The 15,335-nt window shown below is 45.5% G+C and overlaps 1 protein-coding gene across 1 annotated transcript; it reads right to left on the bottom strand.

Annotated features, from left to right (window-relative positions):
- Window positions 1-4,005: 4,005 nt before the first annotated feature.
- LOC115161099 (beclin-1-like) lies at window positions 4,006-7,423 on the bottom strand. The gene is made up of 2 exons (XM_029711845.1): window positions 7,174-7,423; window positions 4,006-4,174 (listed from the first exon to the last, which is right to left on the bottom strand). The coding sequence occupies exons 1-2, from the start codon at window positions 7,251-7,253 to the stop codon at window positions 4,006-4,008; spliced, it is 249 nt and encodes an 82-aa protein (XP_029567705.1). The 5' UTR covers window positions 7,254-7,423.
- Window positions 7,424-15,335: the final 7,912 nt, after the last annotated feature.

The following is a 15,335-nucleotide window of genomic DNA, read 5'->3' as shown; positions in this document are numbered from 1 at the left end:
AAAGTGAACAATTTCACTTAACAAAAACACAGTCCTATGGCATACACAAACGTCAGCAGGACTGGCTACAAAATACTTTACAAATTATACAGACCAGCAATGAAACACAACATACCAAGAAGCTCGCTCTGAACAACAACCAACACAGGACATATCCAGCCGCTCTCGCTGAGCAACACAGGACATGCCAATAAGCTCCCAGTTCCTAAATAAGGAACTCTGGCTTTTAAAGCTGCAGAAGGTGTCTGTAATTGCAGACAGCTGTATCTGACGAGAGAGCGGGGTCAGAACGCCAATCATCAATGGGGCCGACCAATCAGCTGCTTAGGGGAATCCAGGAAGCCATTTCCTGAAAAACACATACAAACCCACAACAACACAGAATCTGGGGAACGTGACAATGGTGTATCAATATATCCAGTCACTACAAAGATACAGGCGTCCTTCCTAACTCATTTGCTGGAGAGGAAGGAAACTGCTCAAGGATTTCACTGAGGTCAATGGTGACTTTAAAACAGTTTAACGGCTGTGATAGAAAACTGAGGATGGATCAACTACATTGTAGTTACTCCACAAAACTAACCTAAATGACATAGTGAAAAGGAAGTCTGTACCGAATGAAAAATATTACAAAACATGTATCCTGTTTGCAATAAGCACTAAAGTAATACTGCAAAAAATGTGTCAAAGAAATATACTTTATGTCTTGAATATAAAGCATTATGTTTGGAGCAAATCCAACAAAGTACCACTCCATATTTTAAAGCCTGGTGGTGGCTGCATCATGTTATGGGTATGCCTGTCATCAGCAAGAATGTTTATGATGAATATAAACAGAATAGCGTTAAGCACAGGCAAAATCCTAGAGGAAAACCTGGTTCAGACACTGGTAGATATACACCTTTCAGGAGGATAGTAACCTAAAACACAAGGCCAAACACACACTTGAGTTGCTTACGAAGACGACATTGAATGTTCCAAAGTGGCCTAGTTAACTTTTCAAGCCGATTTAAGTCAAAACTATGGCAAGACTTGAAAATGGCTTTATAGCAATGATCAACCACAACTTGACAGAGCTTGACGAATTTTTGTAAGAATAATGTGCAAATATTGTTCAGTTGTGGTGTGCAAAGCATTTAGAGACTTACTAGAAAGACTCACAGCTGTAAATCGCTGCCATAGGTGATTTTAACATGTATTGACTTAGGAGGTTGAATACTTAGGTAATCAATATAAACTCAGCAACAAAAAAAACGTCCTCTCACTGTCAACCGTGTTTATTTTCAGTAAACTTAACATGTGTAAATATTTGTATGAACATAAGATTCAACAACTGAGACATAAACTGAACAAGTTCCACAGACATGTGACTAACAGAAATGGAATAATGTGTCCCTGAACAAAGGGGGGTCAAAATCAAAAGTAACAGTCAGTATCTGGTGTGGCCACCAGCTGCATTAAGTACTGCAGTGCATCTCGTCCTCATGGACTGCACCAGATTTGCCAGTTCCTGCTGTGAGATGTTACCCCACTTTTCCACCAAGGCACCTGCAAGTTCCCGGACATTTCTGGGGGGAATGGCCCTATCCCTCACCCTCCGATCCAACAGGTCCCAGACATGCTCAATGGGATTGAGATCCGGGCTCTTCGCTGGCCATGGCAGAACGCTGACATTCCTGTCTTGCAGAAAATTACGCACAAAACGAGCAGTATGGCATGCTGGAGGGTCATGTCAGAATGAGCCTGCAGGAAGGGTACGGCATTAGGGAGGAGGTTGTCTTCCATGTCAGTGAAGAGCACTTTTTACCAGTCCTGTCTGGTCCAGCGACGGGGGATTTGTGCCCATAGGCGATGTTGTTGCCAGTGATGTCTGGTGAGGACCTGCCTTACAACAGGCCTACAAGCCCTCAGTCCAGCCTCTCTCAGCCTATTGCGGACAGTCTGAGCACTGATGGAGGGATTGTGCCTTCCTGGTGTAACTCGGGCAGTTGTTGTTGCCATCCTGTACCTGTATGATGTTCGGATGCACCAGGTGTGATGTTCGGATGTACCGATCCTGTGCAGGTGTTGTTACACGTGGTCTGCCACTGCGAGGACGATCAGCTGTCCGTCCTGTCTCCCTGTAGCGCTCTTAGGCGTCTCACAGTACGGACATTGCAATTTATTGCCCAGGGGCCACATTTGCAGTCCTCAATCCTCCTTGCAGCATGCCTACGGCACGTTCACGCAGATGAGCAGGGACCCTGGGAAACTTTTGGTGTTTTTCAGAGTCAGTAGAAAGGCCTCTTTGGTGTCCTAAGTTTTCATAACTGTGATCTTAATTGCATACTGTCTGTAAGCTGTTAGTGTCTTAACGACCATTCCACAGGTGCATGTTCATTAATTGTTTATGGTTCATTAAACAAACATGGGAAACAGTGTTTAAACCCTTAACAATGAAGATCTGTGAAGTTATTTGAATTTTTACAAATTATCTTTGGGTCCTGAAAAAGTAATTTTTTTCTGAGTTTATATATATTGTACCAGGCTCAAGGAGGTGGGGTTTCCATGTCACCAAGTTCAATAACCAAACACACAGACGAAGCACAACTAGAATACAAATGGGGAATTTATTAGGGAGATTTGCACACTGTGGGAAAGGGGGGAATTCAGCAACCAGTTCAGTCCACAATCCGTTCTCGTTGTCCATTTCGTGTTCCAGGGGTAATCCTAAAACTCGGGTCCTCAGCCAAACCAGTTTGGTACACAGTGGGAGAAATCAGACAGTCCATGTCACAACAGGTAATCACACAGATAATTCTCTCTCTTCTCACACTCTCCATAATACACGTTTCCCTCTGTCCGCTCCCTATTTGTGCAGTCCGAGTCCTCTTTTATCACAAAGCACTTCATGCCTTAATGATCCATAGGATTTCCTTGTTGGGGTAGGAAGTTCATGTAAGGCTCTGGGAAGGAGCAAGCAGGCTGCAAGATATCTCCCTTCAATCACCACTCCCCTCACTTCTTCCTGAAACAATATTGATTACCTATTTTATTTATAAAAAAAATTTTTTTTGTAAATATACTTTTCCAAAAGGTGTTTTGTGTGGGTCCATTATCATTGGCACGTTCATATGTGTAAAGAACCTGAAAAACCAAATCACACAGTGATATGGGAAATAAAAACTTCTACAAGCCTCCTTGTCTACATTTAAATCCACACCAAGATTTCAGTAGACACTCAGTGCACCCTGCGAGTGGGGAGACGAAAACAGACAAGACAAATGTTCCAATGCTGTTCAAACGCATTGCGAAATTAAACAATTTTTACCTTATCAGCACAGTAAAAAACTCTTAAAACATGCACAATGTACATTATTCTGTGGCTAGAGTGTAGTTGAACCACAAAGACACAAACCAATTGAAGAAAAATAGGCAGAAAACCAGATTCGTGACTCCCCAGTTTTGTTTCTGGAGCAAAGTAAGAAGCATGTGATACATAAGAACCCATTCCAGTGCTGCATCTCAGTAGTTCAACGTGTCCTTCTCTCCTTCCCTTCATGTGTACTGATCTTTAAGAATTGAACAGGTCAATTGGAAACAACAGCTTTCACCTATCCAGTGTCATAAGATATGTGCATATGAAGGAAAAGACACAACCAGAAGCCACTTAGCTACAATTAGGACTCAATCCTGGAATGTGCTCCAAACGTCTCAGATATCTCCCTTCATAACACCTACGAGTCTAGGTGGACTTGAATGTGTACAATTGAATAGTTTATCTTGTCCTTTCAAACGGTCAATACGGAAATCAAACAAGGAAACAAGACTTATTGGATTGGAACTCACACCAGTGGTGAATCTCAAAAGTCCTTCCTCCAGTCTTCTCCCCACCCTCTCAAAACATCATAAGGAAGCAAGGAGAGCATTGTAGAAGAATAACTTTTGAGAGTCACACATTGTGACGAAATGGGGGTTTTAGAAGGGTCAAGGGGCACACCTAGGGTGAGTCCTCATCTTCCTCCTCTATCGGTTGTAAAACTGAGACGACACCCACGCCAGGCCCCACTTGAGGTTGGTCAACATGAACTTGAGCGCCTTGGTCCACTGCTCCTCTGAGTTGAACTGGGTCTTGATGGAGTAGGAGCCACCGCTGCCTCCTGTGTCCTCAATCTTGCCCTTCTCGACATCCATCCTGACCCATAACAGAAAAAGGTGCATTAAAACTCAAACCCCCAAGTGTTTATTTCTTGAAGGGTATGAAAGAAACTGGTGAAACATCTACAGCTGCTAACACCACATTTAAAAAAAAAAATCTAAGGCCAGGACGCTAAGACAAAATCATCTGCAGATTTCTCATGCTAGTGACTAGTTGGATTAAGCTGTCAAAAGCTGACCAACTCCAGTTATTTCTGTAAGTACAATAGAGTACCACAGTATGTGTCATAATACCCATAAAACATAGCGGTCAAACAAGGAAATGGTTCCAACTGTTTTTTCACCATCGGTTTTTCCCCATAGGAAATTTTGGAAACACTTAAAATTAGGGATGTGTTTCATGTAGGCTTACCCTTGTGTGACGTTTCGATAACCGTGTAAATATCTGTAGGACAAGGTGACTTATCAATATATTTGCCGGGATTTAGCCCCCAAAAATGAAATGCTAATTAGCTGCTAATGTGGCTATCATAAAGAACTACAAATCCCATGATGATCTGGACGAGACTGCCGAGGCAAAGGTAAGAATCTCTGAATTAACTATGTTAGCTAAATTGAGTAATGACTAAATTGGCAAATTGTCTTTAAATTGACAATTTAGAGAGTTCAGTAATATGTTTCACCTCAAAGAAAAGTGGCATGTTTAAATATGAGATGAGGGCAAGCAGTTCAACACAGGTAGGTCACATTCACCATTTTGGGCTGTATATTATGGTCTATTATGACATCACATCCACATAAGTGTGAGATTCTAGAAGTCTCATTATTTGTGAACCAATTATGATGTCACAACTGATCAATAAATTCCAAATGTTCTGTTTGAACATTCTGGTGTCTGATTGCTGAAAATAGAACACTAGTATTCAAGACAATCTAGCAGATTCCTCCTGAGATATAGTTAACACAGTAGATCACCATAAAATATAGAAAGTGCTACTAGACAAGAACTTAGTTGCAGAACCAGGTTAGAAAAATATAACTGTCAATCTCCTTGACGATGAGGAGATTCTTGCAGCCGCTACAGGAAGATAATGCTTTAACAGGGAACCTTGGAGCTGCCAGTAGCAACTCCATTCAGCCTGCCCTGCCATCTCAAACCAAGGCCACTGAGAAGCTTCCAGCGCTCAAACAAAACAGTTTAAACACTTCCAGAATCCCAATACTGGAGTTGACTGAAGAAAGAAAGGGTGCTCTTCAGCGACTTGCCAGTTTGAAGGCTGTGGAAAAGAAACCACATCCTCCCTCCAGAATCCCAGTACTGCAGAAGAAGAGGTCCATCTGCAATGGGAAGAGTCAAGGACTGCATGTAGCGCCAACATCTCAGCAGTCAGGGAAGGCTACTGTTCCTCCCATCCGGAAGCCACTGCAACCCATCCGTACCAAGAGGGATCAAACATGCGTGGTGAAAGACATCTACCTCCATAGTGCCAAGCCATTGAAGGCAGTCCATGGAGCCAATATGGTCGCCAAGATGCCACTGCCTCCCATTAGAGCTAGAGTCACTGTGCCAAACAATGATGCCAAGAAGAAGCCATTCCAGCCAGTCAGACCAGAGGGCAGCCCTCGTCCTGCTTACAGAAGGCAGGTTGTGAAGAAACACGTTCAGTTCAAGGCTCAGACCCTAACTTTACAGGATCTACCGCCATGCCCCGATGAGATGGTATGGGACGTCTTTAACTCAGAGGCTGAGCAGGTGATGGCATATATGAAGGCCAAGCTGATCAGTGTCACCCAAGAATTGAAACTGATTAAAAGTGGGGCCAAGATGGATGCTCAGGCTTTGGAGGAGAAAAACGCGAAAGTGCGGTTGAGAAAAAAGGTGGAGAAGTTCATCCAGGAGATCTGCCTGATGAAGGTGGATTCTGACCTATGGGAGATGATAAGAGATAACGAAGAAGAGGAAGAAGAGGAAGAAAGGATTAAAGAGGTGAGGAGAAATGGAGAAGTAAGCAGTGTGGCAAGTAAGCCAAAGCAGACAACCACAAGATACACTGTGAGCAAGCCAAAGGAAGTCAAGAAGGGTTTGAACGTGGAAGAGAAAAAAGAGGACAGACAGGTAAAGTAGCTTGACATTCCAAAGCAATGCTAACTGCTGATCTAGTGTAGTGTTGGTGATCACGTGCGTTTGTATCAGAGGAGGCTGATGGGAGGAGTTATAGGAGGATAGGATCGTTGTAATGGCTGGAATGAAATGAATTGATCGGAATCAAACGAGGTTTCCATGTGATTGATGTGTGTGATACCGTTCCTTTTATTCTATTCCAGCCATTACAATGAGCCCATTATAATGAGCTCCTCCCACCAGCCTCATCTGGTTTGTACATATTGTATATCTTGTCTTTGTTACCCAGCTGCCCATTATTTGGCCCATCTGATAACATCCATTCATTCAGGTGGTGTTGAAACGTCGATTTGGGATGAGTGCAGCCAACTCCAAGCTGAAGCAGTGTGAGCACTGCGGCCGGTGCTTTGATCCTTGTCGCCTGGAGAAACACAGCGAGATCTGTGCCAAGCTCTCCTCCAAGAGCTCTAGACGGGGGGTCTATGACTCCACCATGCACCGTCTCAAAGGCACTGTACTGGCTGGCTACGTGCAGCGATCCGTGGTGTGATGCACCAAGGGACCTGAGTCTGTCACTCTTTTGTATTTTGTATTGACACCTCAATAAAATCAAATCCAAACACTCATCTAAATCATTCTGTCAGATGTGTTACTAGTGCAGGAAAATAGAATAAATGAAATATTAAGAAACAAGGGAACGTATTTGTCAAATCTGAATATGAAAAAGAGTGATATTTTTATGAATTGGAAAAATGAAGAAAGATAAACATATTAATTTAGTTGTTTAACTTACCAAATTTACACAAATAACTGAAGTTGGTCAGCTTTTGACAGCTTAATCCTTGGTCTCTTGGCATAATCCATAGATGATTACAATTATAATTCTATGATATCTGCTAGACTAGTTGACTGACCTGTAGTGCAGGCAGAATCCCGTGTCTCCCTTCTCCACCTCCTCCTTGAACTGCTGCACACAGTCCAGGAAGGCCACCATGGCATGGTCAAACTTGTTGTCCCAGAAGAAGCGCAGGCCCCCTGTACAGTACAGTGGTAGCTCCTACACACAAGAAGAAAGAGAGAGTGGAATGTACCATATACAACATGGCCTATTCACTGGGGTTGGCTTCGGCCAGTCTAATGAGCATTGGAAAATAGTTCACTCTTTTTTTCACAGCTCATTAAAAAATGTTTGTTGTTTGTCTCCATATAGTAGCCAGTGGTAAGTGTGTTCATGTACTGGACCTTTTATTTCGAGACCTCTCTTGTTGGTAACAACCATCACACCTCCTCATCCATGCTCCACGGTGGGAACCACACATGCAGAGATCATCCGTTCACCTACTAAAGGACACCTATTTCCACCGGTCTAATGTCCATTGCTCGTGTTTCTTGGCCCAAGCAAGTCTCTTCTTCTTATTGGTGTCCTTTAGTAGTTGTTTCTTTGCAGCAATTCGACCATGAAGGCCTGATTCACGCAGTCTCCTCTGAACAGTTGATGTTAAGACGCGTCTGTTACTTGAACTCTGTGAAGCATTTATTCGGGCTGCAATCTGAGGTGCAGTTAACTCTAATGAATTTATCCTGTGCAGCAGAAGTAACTCTTCCTTTCCTGTGGGGATCCTCCTGAGAGCCAGTTTCATCATAGCACTTGATGGTTTTTGCGGCTGCACTTGAAGAAACTTTGAGTGTTCCGTAATGACTGACTTTCATGTCTAAAAGTAACGATGGACTGTCATTTCTCTTTCCTAATCAAATCAAAGTTATTTATAAAGCCCTTCTTACTTCAGCTGATATCTCAAAGTGCTGTACAGAAACCCAGCCTAAAACCCCAAACAGCAAGCAATGCAGGTGTAGAAGCACGGTGGCTAGGAAAAACTCCCTAGAAAGGCCAGAACCTAGGATGAAACCTAGAGAAGAACCAGGCTATGATGGGTGGCCAGTCCTCTTCTGGCTGTGCTGGGTGGAGATTATAACAGAACATGGCCAAGATTTTCAAATGTTCATAGATGACCAGCATGGTCAAATAATAATAATCACAGTGGTTGTCAAGGGTACAACAGGTCAGCACCTCAGGAGTAAATGTCAGTTGGCTTTTCATAGCCGATCATTCAGAGTATCTCTGCCGCTCCTGCTTTCTCTAGAGAGTTGAAAACAGCAGGTCTGGGACAGGTAGCACGTCCGGTGAACAGGTCAGGGTTCCACAGCCGCAGGCAGAACGGTTGAAACTGGAGCAGCAGCATGGCCAGGTGGACTGGGGACAGCAAGGAGTCATCAGGCCAGGTAGTCCTGAGGCATGGTCCTAGGGCTCAGGTCCTCCGAGAGAGAGAAAGAAAGAATTAGAGAGAGCATACTTAAATTCACACAGGACACCGGATAAGACAGGAGAAATACTCCAGATATAACAGACTGACCCTAGCCCCCCGACACAAACTACTGCAGCATAAATACTGGAGGCTGAGACAGGAGGGGTCGGGAGACACTGTGGCCCCGTCCGACAATACCCCCAGACAGGGGAAAACAGGTAGGATATTATTTGAACTGTTCTTGACGTAATTGTTTATTTTTAACCTTTAATTAACAAGGCAAATCAGTTAAGGACAAATTGTTTTTTACAATGACAGCCTACCAGGAAACAGTGAGTTAATTGCCTTATTCTGCAGCAGAACGAGATAATTTTGTGGTCAGCTCAGTGATTCAATCCAGCAACCTTTCGGTTACTAGCCCAACACTCTAACCACTAGGCTACCTGCCACCAGGCTACCTGCCACCCAGCTTCATCTTTTACCAAATAGGGCTATCTTCTGTATACCACCCCTACCTTGTCACAACACTACTGATTGGCTCAAACACATTAAGAAGGAAAGACATTCCACAAATTAACTTTTAACAAGGCACACCTGTTAATTAAATGCATTCCTGGTGAATACCTCATGAAGCTAGTTAAATGAATGTCAAGAGTGTGCAAAGCTGTCATCAAGGCAAAGGAACGATTTTACAACGGAACGATTTGACTAGTGCAGTGTTAGCTAGCTAGCTACATAGTTGTCTTTGTCATAGTTTGATAATTGTGTAGTTTAGTAATTATCGAGGTTAGCTAGCCAGCTATTTCCGTCCCCCGCGACGCCATTGTTCCATACCTAGCCAACTATTACCGACGAGCAGCATTGTAGAAACTAAATACATTACAAAGGAACGTCTTGATTAGTGTTATGTTAGCTAGCTACAAAGTTGCTTTTGTATCATGACAAGGTGTAGTACTGAAACTATCGAGGCTACCTAGCCAGCTACACGTTCAAACAAAGTCAACAACGCAGCCACTGCTAGCTAGCCTACTCCACCAGCCAGCAGTACTGTATCATTTTTGTCATTTTAGTCAATAAGATTTTCGCAACGTAAGCTTAACTCTCTGAACATTCGAGACGTGTAGTCCACTTGTCATTCCAATCTCCTTTGCATTAGTGTAGCTTCTTATGTAGCTTGTCAACTATGTGTCTGTCTATCCCTGTTCTCTCCCCTCTGCACAGGCCATACAAACGCTTCACACCTCGTGGCCGCTGCCACTCTAACCTGGTGGTCCCAGCGTGCACGACCCACGTGGAGTTCCAGGTCTCCGGCAGCCTCTGGAACTGCCGGTCTGCGGCCAACAAGGCTGAGTTCATCTCAGCCTATGCTACCCTCCAGTCCCTAGACTTCCTGGCGCTGACGGAAACATGGATTACCACAGATAACACTGCTACTCCTACTGCTCTCTCCTCGTCTGCCCACGTGTTCTCGCATACCCCTAGAGCATCGAGCCAGCGGGGTGGTGGCACTGGAATCCTCATCTCTCCCAAGTGGACATTCTCTCTTTCTCCCCTGACCCATCTGTCTATCTCCTCATTTGAATTCCATGCTGTCACAGTTACCAGCCCTTTCAAGCTTAACATCCTTATCATTTATCGCCCTCCAGGTTCCCTTGGAGAGTTCATCAATGAGCTTGAAGTTCCTTTCCTGAGGATGGCTCACCTCTCACAGTTCTGGGTGACTTTAACCTCCCCACGTCTACCTTTGACTCATTCCTCTCTGCCTCCTTCTTTCCACTCCTCTCCTCTTTTGACCTCACCCTCTCACCTTCCCCCCCTACTCACAAGGCAGGCAATACGCTTGACCTCATCTTTACTAGATGCTGTTCTTCCACTAATCTCACTGCAACTCCCCTCCAAATCTCCGACCACTACCTTGTATCCTTTTCCCTCTCGCTCTCATCCAACACTTCTCACTCTGCCCCTACTCGGATGGTATTGCGCCGTCCCAACCTTCGCTCTCTCTCTCCCGCTACTCTCTCCTCTTCCATCCTATCATCTCTTCCCTCTGCTCAAACCTTCTCCAACCTATCTCCTGATTCTGCCTCCTCAACCCTCCTCTCCTCCCTTTCTGCATCCTTTGATTTTCTCTGTCCCCTATCCTCCAGGCCGGCTCGGTCCTCCCCTCCTGCTCCGTGGCTCGACGACTCACTGCGAGCTCACAGAACAGGGCTCCGGGCAGCCGAGCGGAAATGGAGGAAAACTCGCCTCCCTGCGGACCTGGCATCCTTTCACTCCCTCCTCTCTACATTTTCCTCTTCTGTCTCTGCTGCTAAAGCCACTTTCTACCACTCTAAATTCCAAGCATCTGCCTCTAACCCTAGGAAGCTCTTTGCTACCTTCTCCTCCCTCCTGAATCCTCCTCCCCCTCCCCCCCGTCCTCCCTCTCTGCGGATGACTTCATCAACCATTTTGAAAAGAAGGTTGATGACATCCGATCCCCGTTTGCTAAGTCAAACGACACCGCTGATCCTGCTCACACTGCCCTACCCTGTGCTTTGACCTCTTTCTCCCCTCTCTCTCCAGATGAAATCTCGCGTCTTGTGACGGCCGGCCGCCCAACAACCTGCCCACTTGACCCTATCCCCTCCTCTCTTCTCCAGACCATTTCCGGAGACCTTCTCCCCTACCTCACCTCGCTCATCAACTCATCCTTGACCGCTGGCTACGTCCCTTCCGTCTTCAAGAGAGCGAGAGTTGCACCCCTTCTGAAAAAACCTACACTCGATCCCTCCGATGTCAACAACTACAGACCAGTATCCCTTCTTTATTTTCTCTCCAAAACTCTTGAACGTGCCGTCCTTGGCCAGCTCTCCTGCTATCTCTCTCAGAATGACCTTCTTGATCCTAATCAGTCAGGTTTCAAGACTGGGCATTCAACTGAGACTGCTCTTCTCTGTGTCACGGAGGCTCTCCGCACTGCTAAAGCTAACTCTCTCTCCTCTGCTCTCATCCTTCTAGACCTATCTGCTGCCTTTGATACTGTGAACCATCAGATCCTCCTCTCCACCCTCTTCGAGCTGGGCATCTCCGGCGCGGCCTACGCTTGGATTGCGTCCTACCTGACAGGTCGCTCCTACCAGGTGGTGTGGCGAGAATCTGTCTCCGCACCACGTGCTCTCACCACTGGTGTCCCCCAGGGCTCTGTTCTAGGCCCTCTCCTATTCTCACTATAAACCAAGTCACTTGGCTCTGTCATATCCTCACATGGTCTCTCCTATCATTGCTATGCAGACGACACACAATTAATCTTCTCCTTTCCCCCTTCTGATAACCAGGTGGCGAATCGCATCTCTGCATGTCTGGCAGACATATCAGTGTGGATGACGGATCACCACCTCAAGCTGAACCTCGGCAAGACGGAGCTGCTCTTCCTCCCGGGGAAGGACTGCTCGTTCCATGATCTCGCCATCACGGTTGACAACTCCCTTGTGTCCTCCTCCCAGAGTGCTAAGAACCTTGGCGTGACCCTGGACAACACCCTGTCGTTCTCCACTAACATCAAGGCGGTGACCCGATCCTGTAGGTTCATGCTCTACAACATTCGCAGAGTACGACCCTGCCTCACACAGGAAGCGGCGCAGGTCCTAGTCCAGGCACTTGTCATCTCCCGTCTGGATTACTGCAACTCGCTGTTGGCTGGGCTCCCTGCCTGTGCCATTAAACCCCTACAACTCATCCAGAACGCCGCAGCCCGTCTGGTGTTCAACCTTCCCAAGTTCTCTCACGTCACCCCGCTCCTCCGCTCTCTCCACTGGCTTCCAGTTGAAGCTCGCATCCGCTACAAGTCCATGGTGCTTGCCTACGGAGCTGTGAGGGGAACGGCACCTCCGTACCTTCAGGCTCTGATCAGGCCCTACACCCAAACAAGGGCACTGCGTTCATCCACCTCTGGCCTGCTCGCCTCCCTACCTCTGAGGAAGCACAGTTCCCGCTCAGCCCAGTCAAAACTGTTCGCTGCTCTGGCACCCCAATGGTGGAACAAGCTCCCTCACGACGCCAGGACAGCGGAGTCAATCACCACCTTCCGGAGACACCTGAAACCCCACCTCTTTAAGGAATACCTGGGATAGGATAAAGTAATCCTTCTAACCCCCCCCCCTTAAAAGATTTAGATGCACTATTGTAAAGTGGTTGGTGGTTGTTCCACTGGATATCATAAGGTGAATGCACCAATTTGTAAGTCGCTCTGGATAAGAGCGTCTGCTAAATGACTTAAATGTAAATGTATTTCATAAGTGTCAAAGGCTTTTATTGACAATTACATGAAGTTGATGCAAAGAGTCAATATTTGCTGTGTTGACCCTTCTTTTTCAAGACCTCTGCAATCCGCCCTGGCATGCTGTCAATTAACTTCTGGGCCACATCCTGACTGATGGCAGCCCATTCTTGCATAATCAATGCATGGAGTTTATCAGAATTTGTGGGTTTTTGTTTGTCCACCCGCCTCTTGAGGATTGACCACAAGTTCTCAATGGGATTAAGGTCTGGGGAGTTTCCTCCCATGGACCCAAAATATCAATGTTTTGTTCCACGAGGCACTTAGTTATCACTTTAGCCTTATGGCAAGGTGCTCCATCATGCTGGAAAAGGCATTGTTCGTCACCAAACTGTTTCTGGATGGTTGGGAGAAGTTGCTCTCGGAGAATGTGTTGGTACCATTCTTTATTCATGGCTGTGTTCTTAGGCAAAATTGTGAGTGAGCCCACTCCCTTGGCTGAGAAGCAACCCCACACATTAATGGTCTCAGGATGCTTTACTGTTGGCATGGCACAGGACTGATGGTAGCGCTCACCTTTTCTTCTCCGGATAAGCTTTTTTACGGATGCCCCAAACAATCGTAAGGGGATTCATCAGAGAAAATGACTTTACCCCAGTCCTCAGCAGTCCAATCCTTGTACCTTTTGCAGAATATCAGACTGTCCCTGATGTTTTTCCTGGAGAGAAGTGGCTTCTTTGCTGCCCTTCTTGACACCAGGCCATCCTCCAAAAGTCTTCGCCTCAACATGCGTGCAGATGCACTCACACCTGCCTGCTGCCATTCCTGAGCAAGCTCTGTACTGATGGTGCCCCGATCCCGCAGCTGAATCAACTTTAGGAGATGGTCCTGGCGCTTGCTGGACTTTCTTGGGCTCCCTGAAGCCTTCTTCACAACAATTGAACCGCTCTCCTTGAAGTTCTTGATGATCCGATAAATGGTTGATTTAGGTGCAATCTTACTGGCAGAAATATCCTTGCCTGTGAAGCCCTTTTTGTGCAAAGCAATGATGACAGCACGTATTTCCTTGCAGGTAACCATGTTTGACAGAGGAAGAACAATGATTCCAAGCACCACCCTCCTTTTGATACTTCCAGTCTGTTATTCGAACTCAATCAGCATGACAGAGTGATCTCCAGCCTTGTCCTCGTCAACACTCACACCTGTGTTAACGAGAGAATCACTGACATGATGTCAGCTGGTCCTTTGTGGCAGGGCTGAAATGTAGTGGAAACGTTTTTTGAGATTCAGCTCATTTGCATGGCAAAGAGGGACTTTGCAATTAATTGCAATTCATCTGATCACTCTTCATAACATTCTGGAGTATATGCAAATTGCCATCATACAAACTGAGGCAGCAGACTTTGTGAAAATTAATATTTGTGTCATTCTCAAAACTTTTGGCCACGACTGTACAGGCTGAACAGGAGGGCCCCCAGTATTGACCCTTGGGGCACACCCACATCATAGCTAAGAGTGGGCGACAGCTCACTGCTCACTCTGACACACTGAGTTCTGCCTTCAAGGTATGATTTCATCCATCTCATGGCATCGGGGGAAAAGTTGAACTTGGACAGTTTTGTGATGAGAATCTCATGGTTAACAGTATCAAAAGCCTTCCTTAGGTTCTGAAACACAGCCCCAACAACGCCCCCTTTGTCCATCTTGGACTTCACATTTTCCAGAAGAAAGCAGTTGGCCGTTTCTGTGGAGTGTTTCACTCTGAAGCCAAACTGCATGGAGTGTAATGTGAAGGGGCTGTTGTTGAGGTGGGCACTCAGTTGTGCACTCACAGGCGGCCCAGTCCTCGTGCAGCAGTCCCTCCCTGCTGCAGTCAGAGCAGGAGATGTTCACCCCTCCGTGTCCAGACTGCATATGAATTACACATGCGGGAAGCAGCTGCTAGCTGATCCCGCCCTGGTTTACATATAAAAAAAACAATTAACCTGAATTAGGGCCAGACTAGTTACCATAATTTTCTCACATTGCCATTGACAGTTTTTTCTATTGTCTCTTTTTGGTCCATTTAGATTGTTAATGTAGACTGTATACACATTTTTTTTTTAAAATGTTATGGTTAAAAATGTTCATGTTTTATTTACTGTGACTTGTTGTAGGCTCCTAAGTGGACCACAAGGTTAAAAACGAAACCAAATTAAGAAAACTAAACTAAAAAAAAGAAAAGAAAAAGAAAAGACTAAGTAACTCTGCCAGAGTGTCTCTTTTGCCGGTCCCAAGCCCGGAAAAAGGAGGAGGGTTGGAATTGTGACATAAAAAAAAAAATCAAGAATCGACAGAAGAAAGTTCATTTGTAGTTCTAAACATATTTAGGGTGTTTTTTACTCACTTTTTCTCTCTCCCACCACGCTATTCCTCTCTCCTGCAGCGTCCATCACAATTACATGCACATGGCCAATTATGCAAATTAGGTGATGGCGTCATTTAGCGACTTCTAGTGACTTTTAGGACAGTGAAT

Source organism: Salmo trutta, chromosome 2, assembly GCF_901001165.1.
Source record: "Salmo trutta chromosome 2, fSalTru1.1, whole genome shotgun sequence".
In the NCBI taxonomy this organism is placed as follows: Eukaryota; Metazoa; Chordata; class Actinopteri; order Salmoniformes; family Salmonidae; genus Salmo; species Salmo trutta.
Note: the sequence above shows the minus strand (reverse complement) of the source record. Positions and strands in the feature narration are given on the sequence as shown.

Excerpts from the sequence above, each read along its gene's own strand:
- LOC115161099 (XM_029711845.1), bottom strand. The coding sequence starts at position 7,253 with ATGGTGGCCTTCCTGGACTGTGTGCAGCAGTTCAAGGAGGAGGTGGAG. Across the intron at positions 4,175-7,173 it reads GGATTCTGCCTGCACTACAG|GATGGATGTCGAGAAGGGCA; the intron begins GTCAGTCAACTA and ends GTTATGGGTCAG.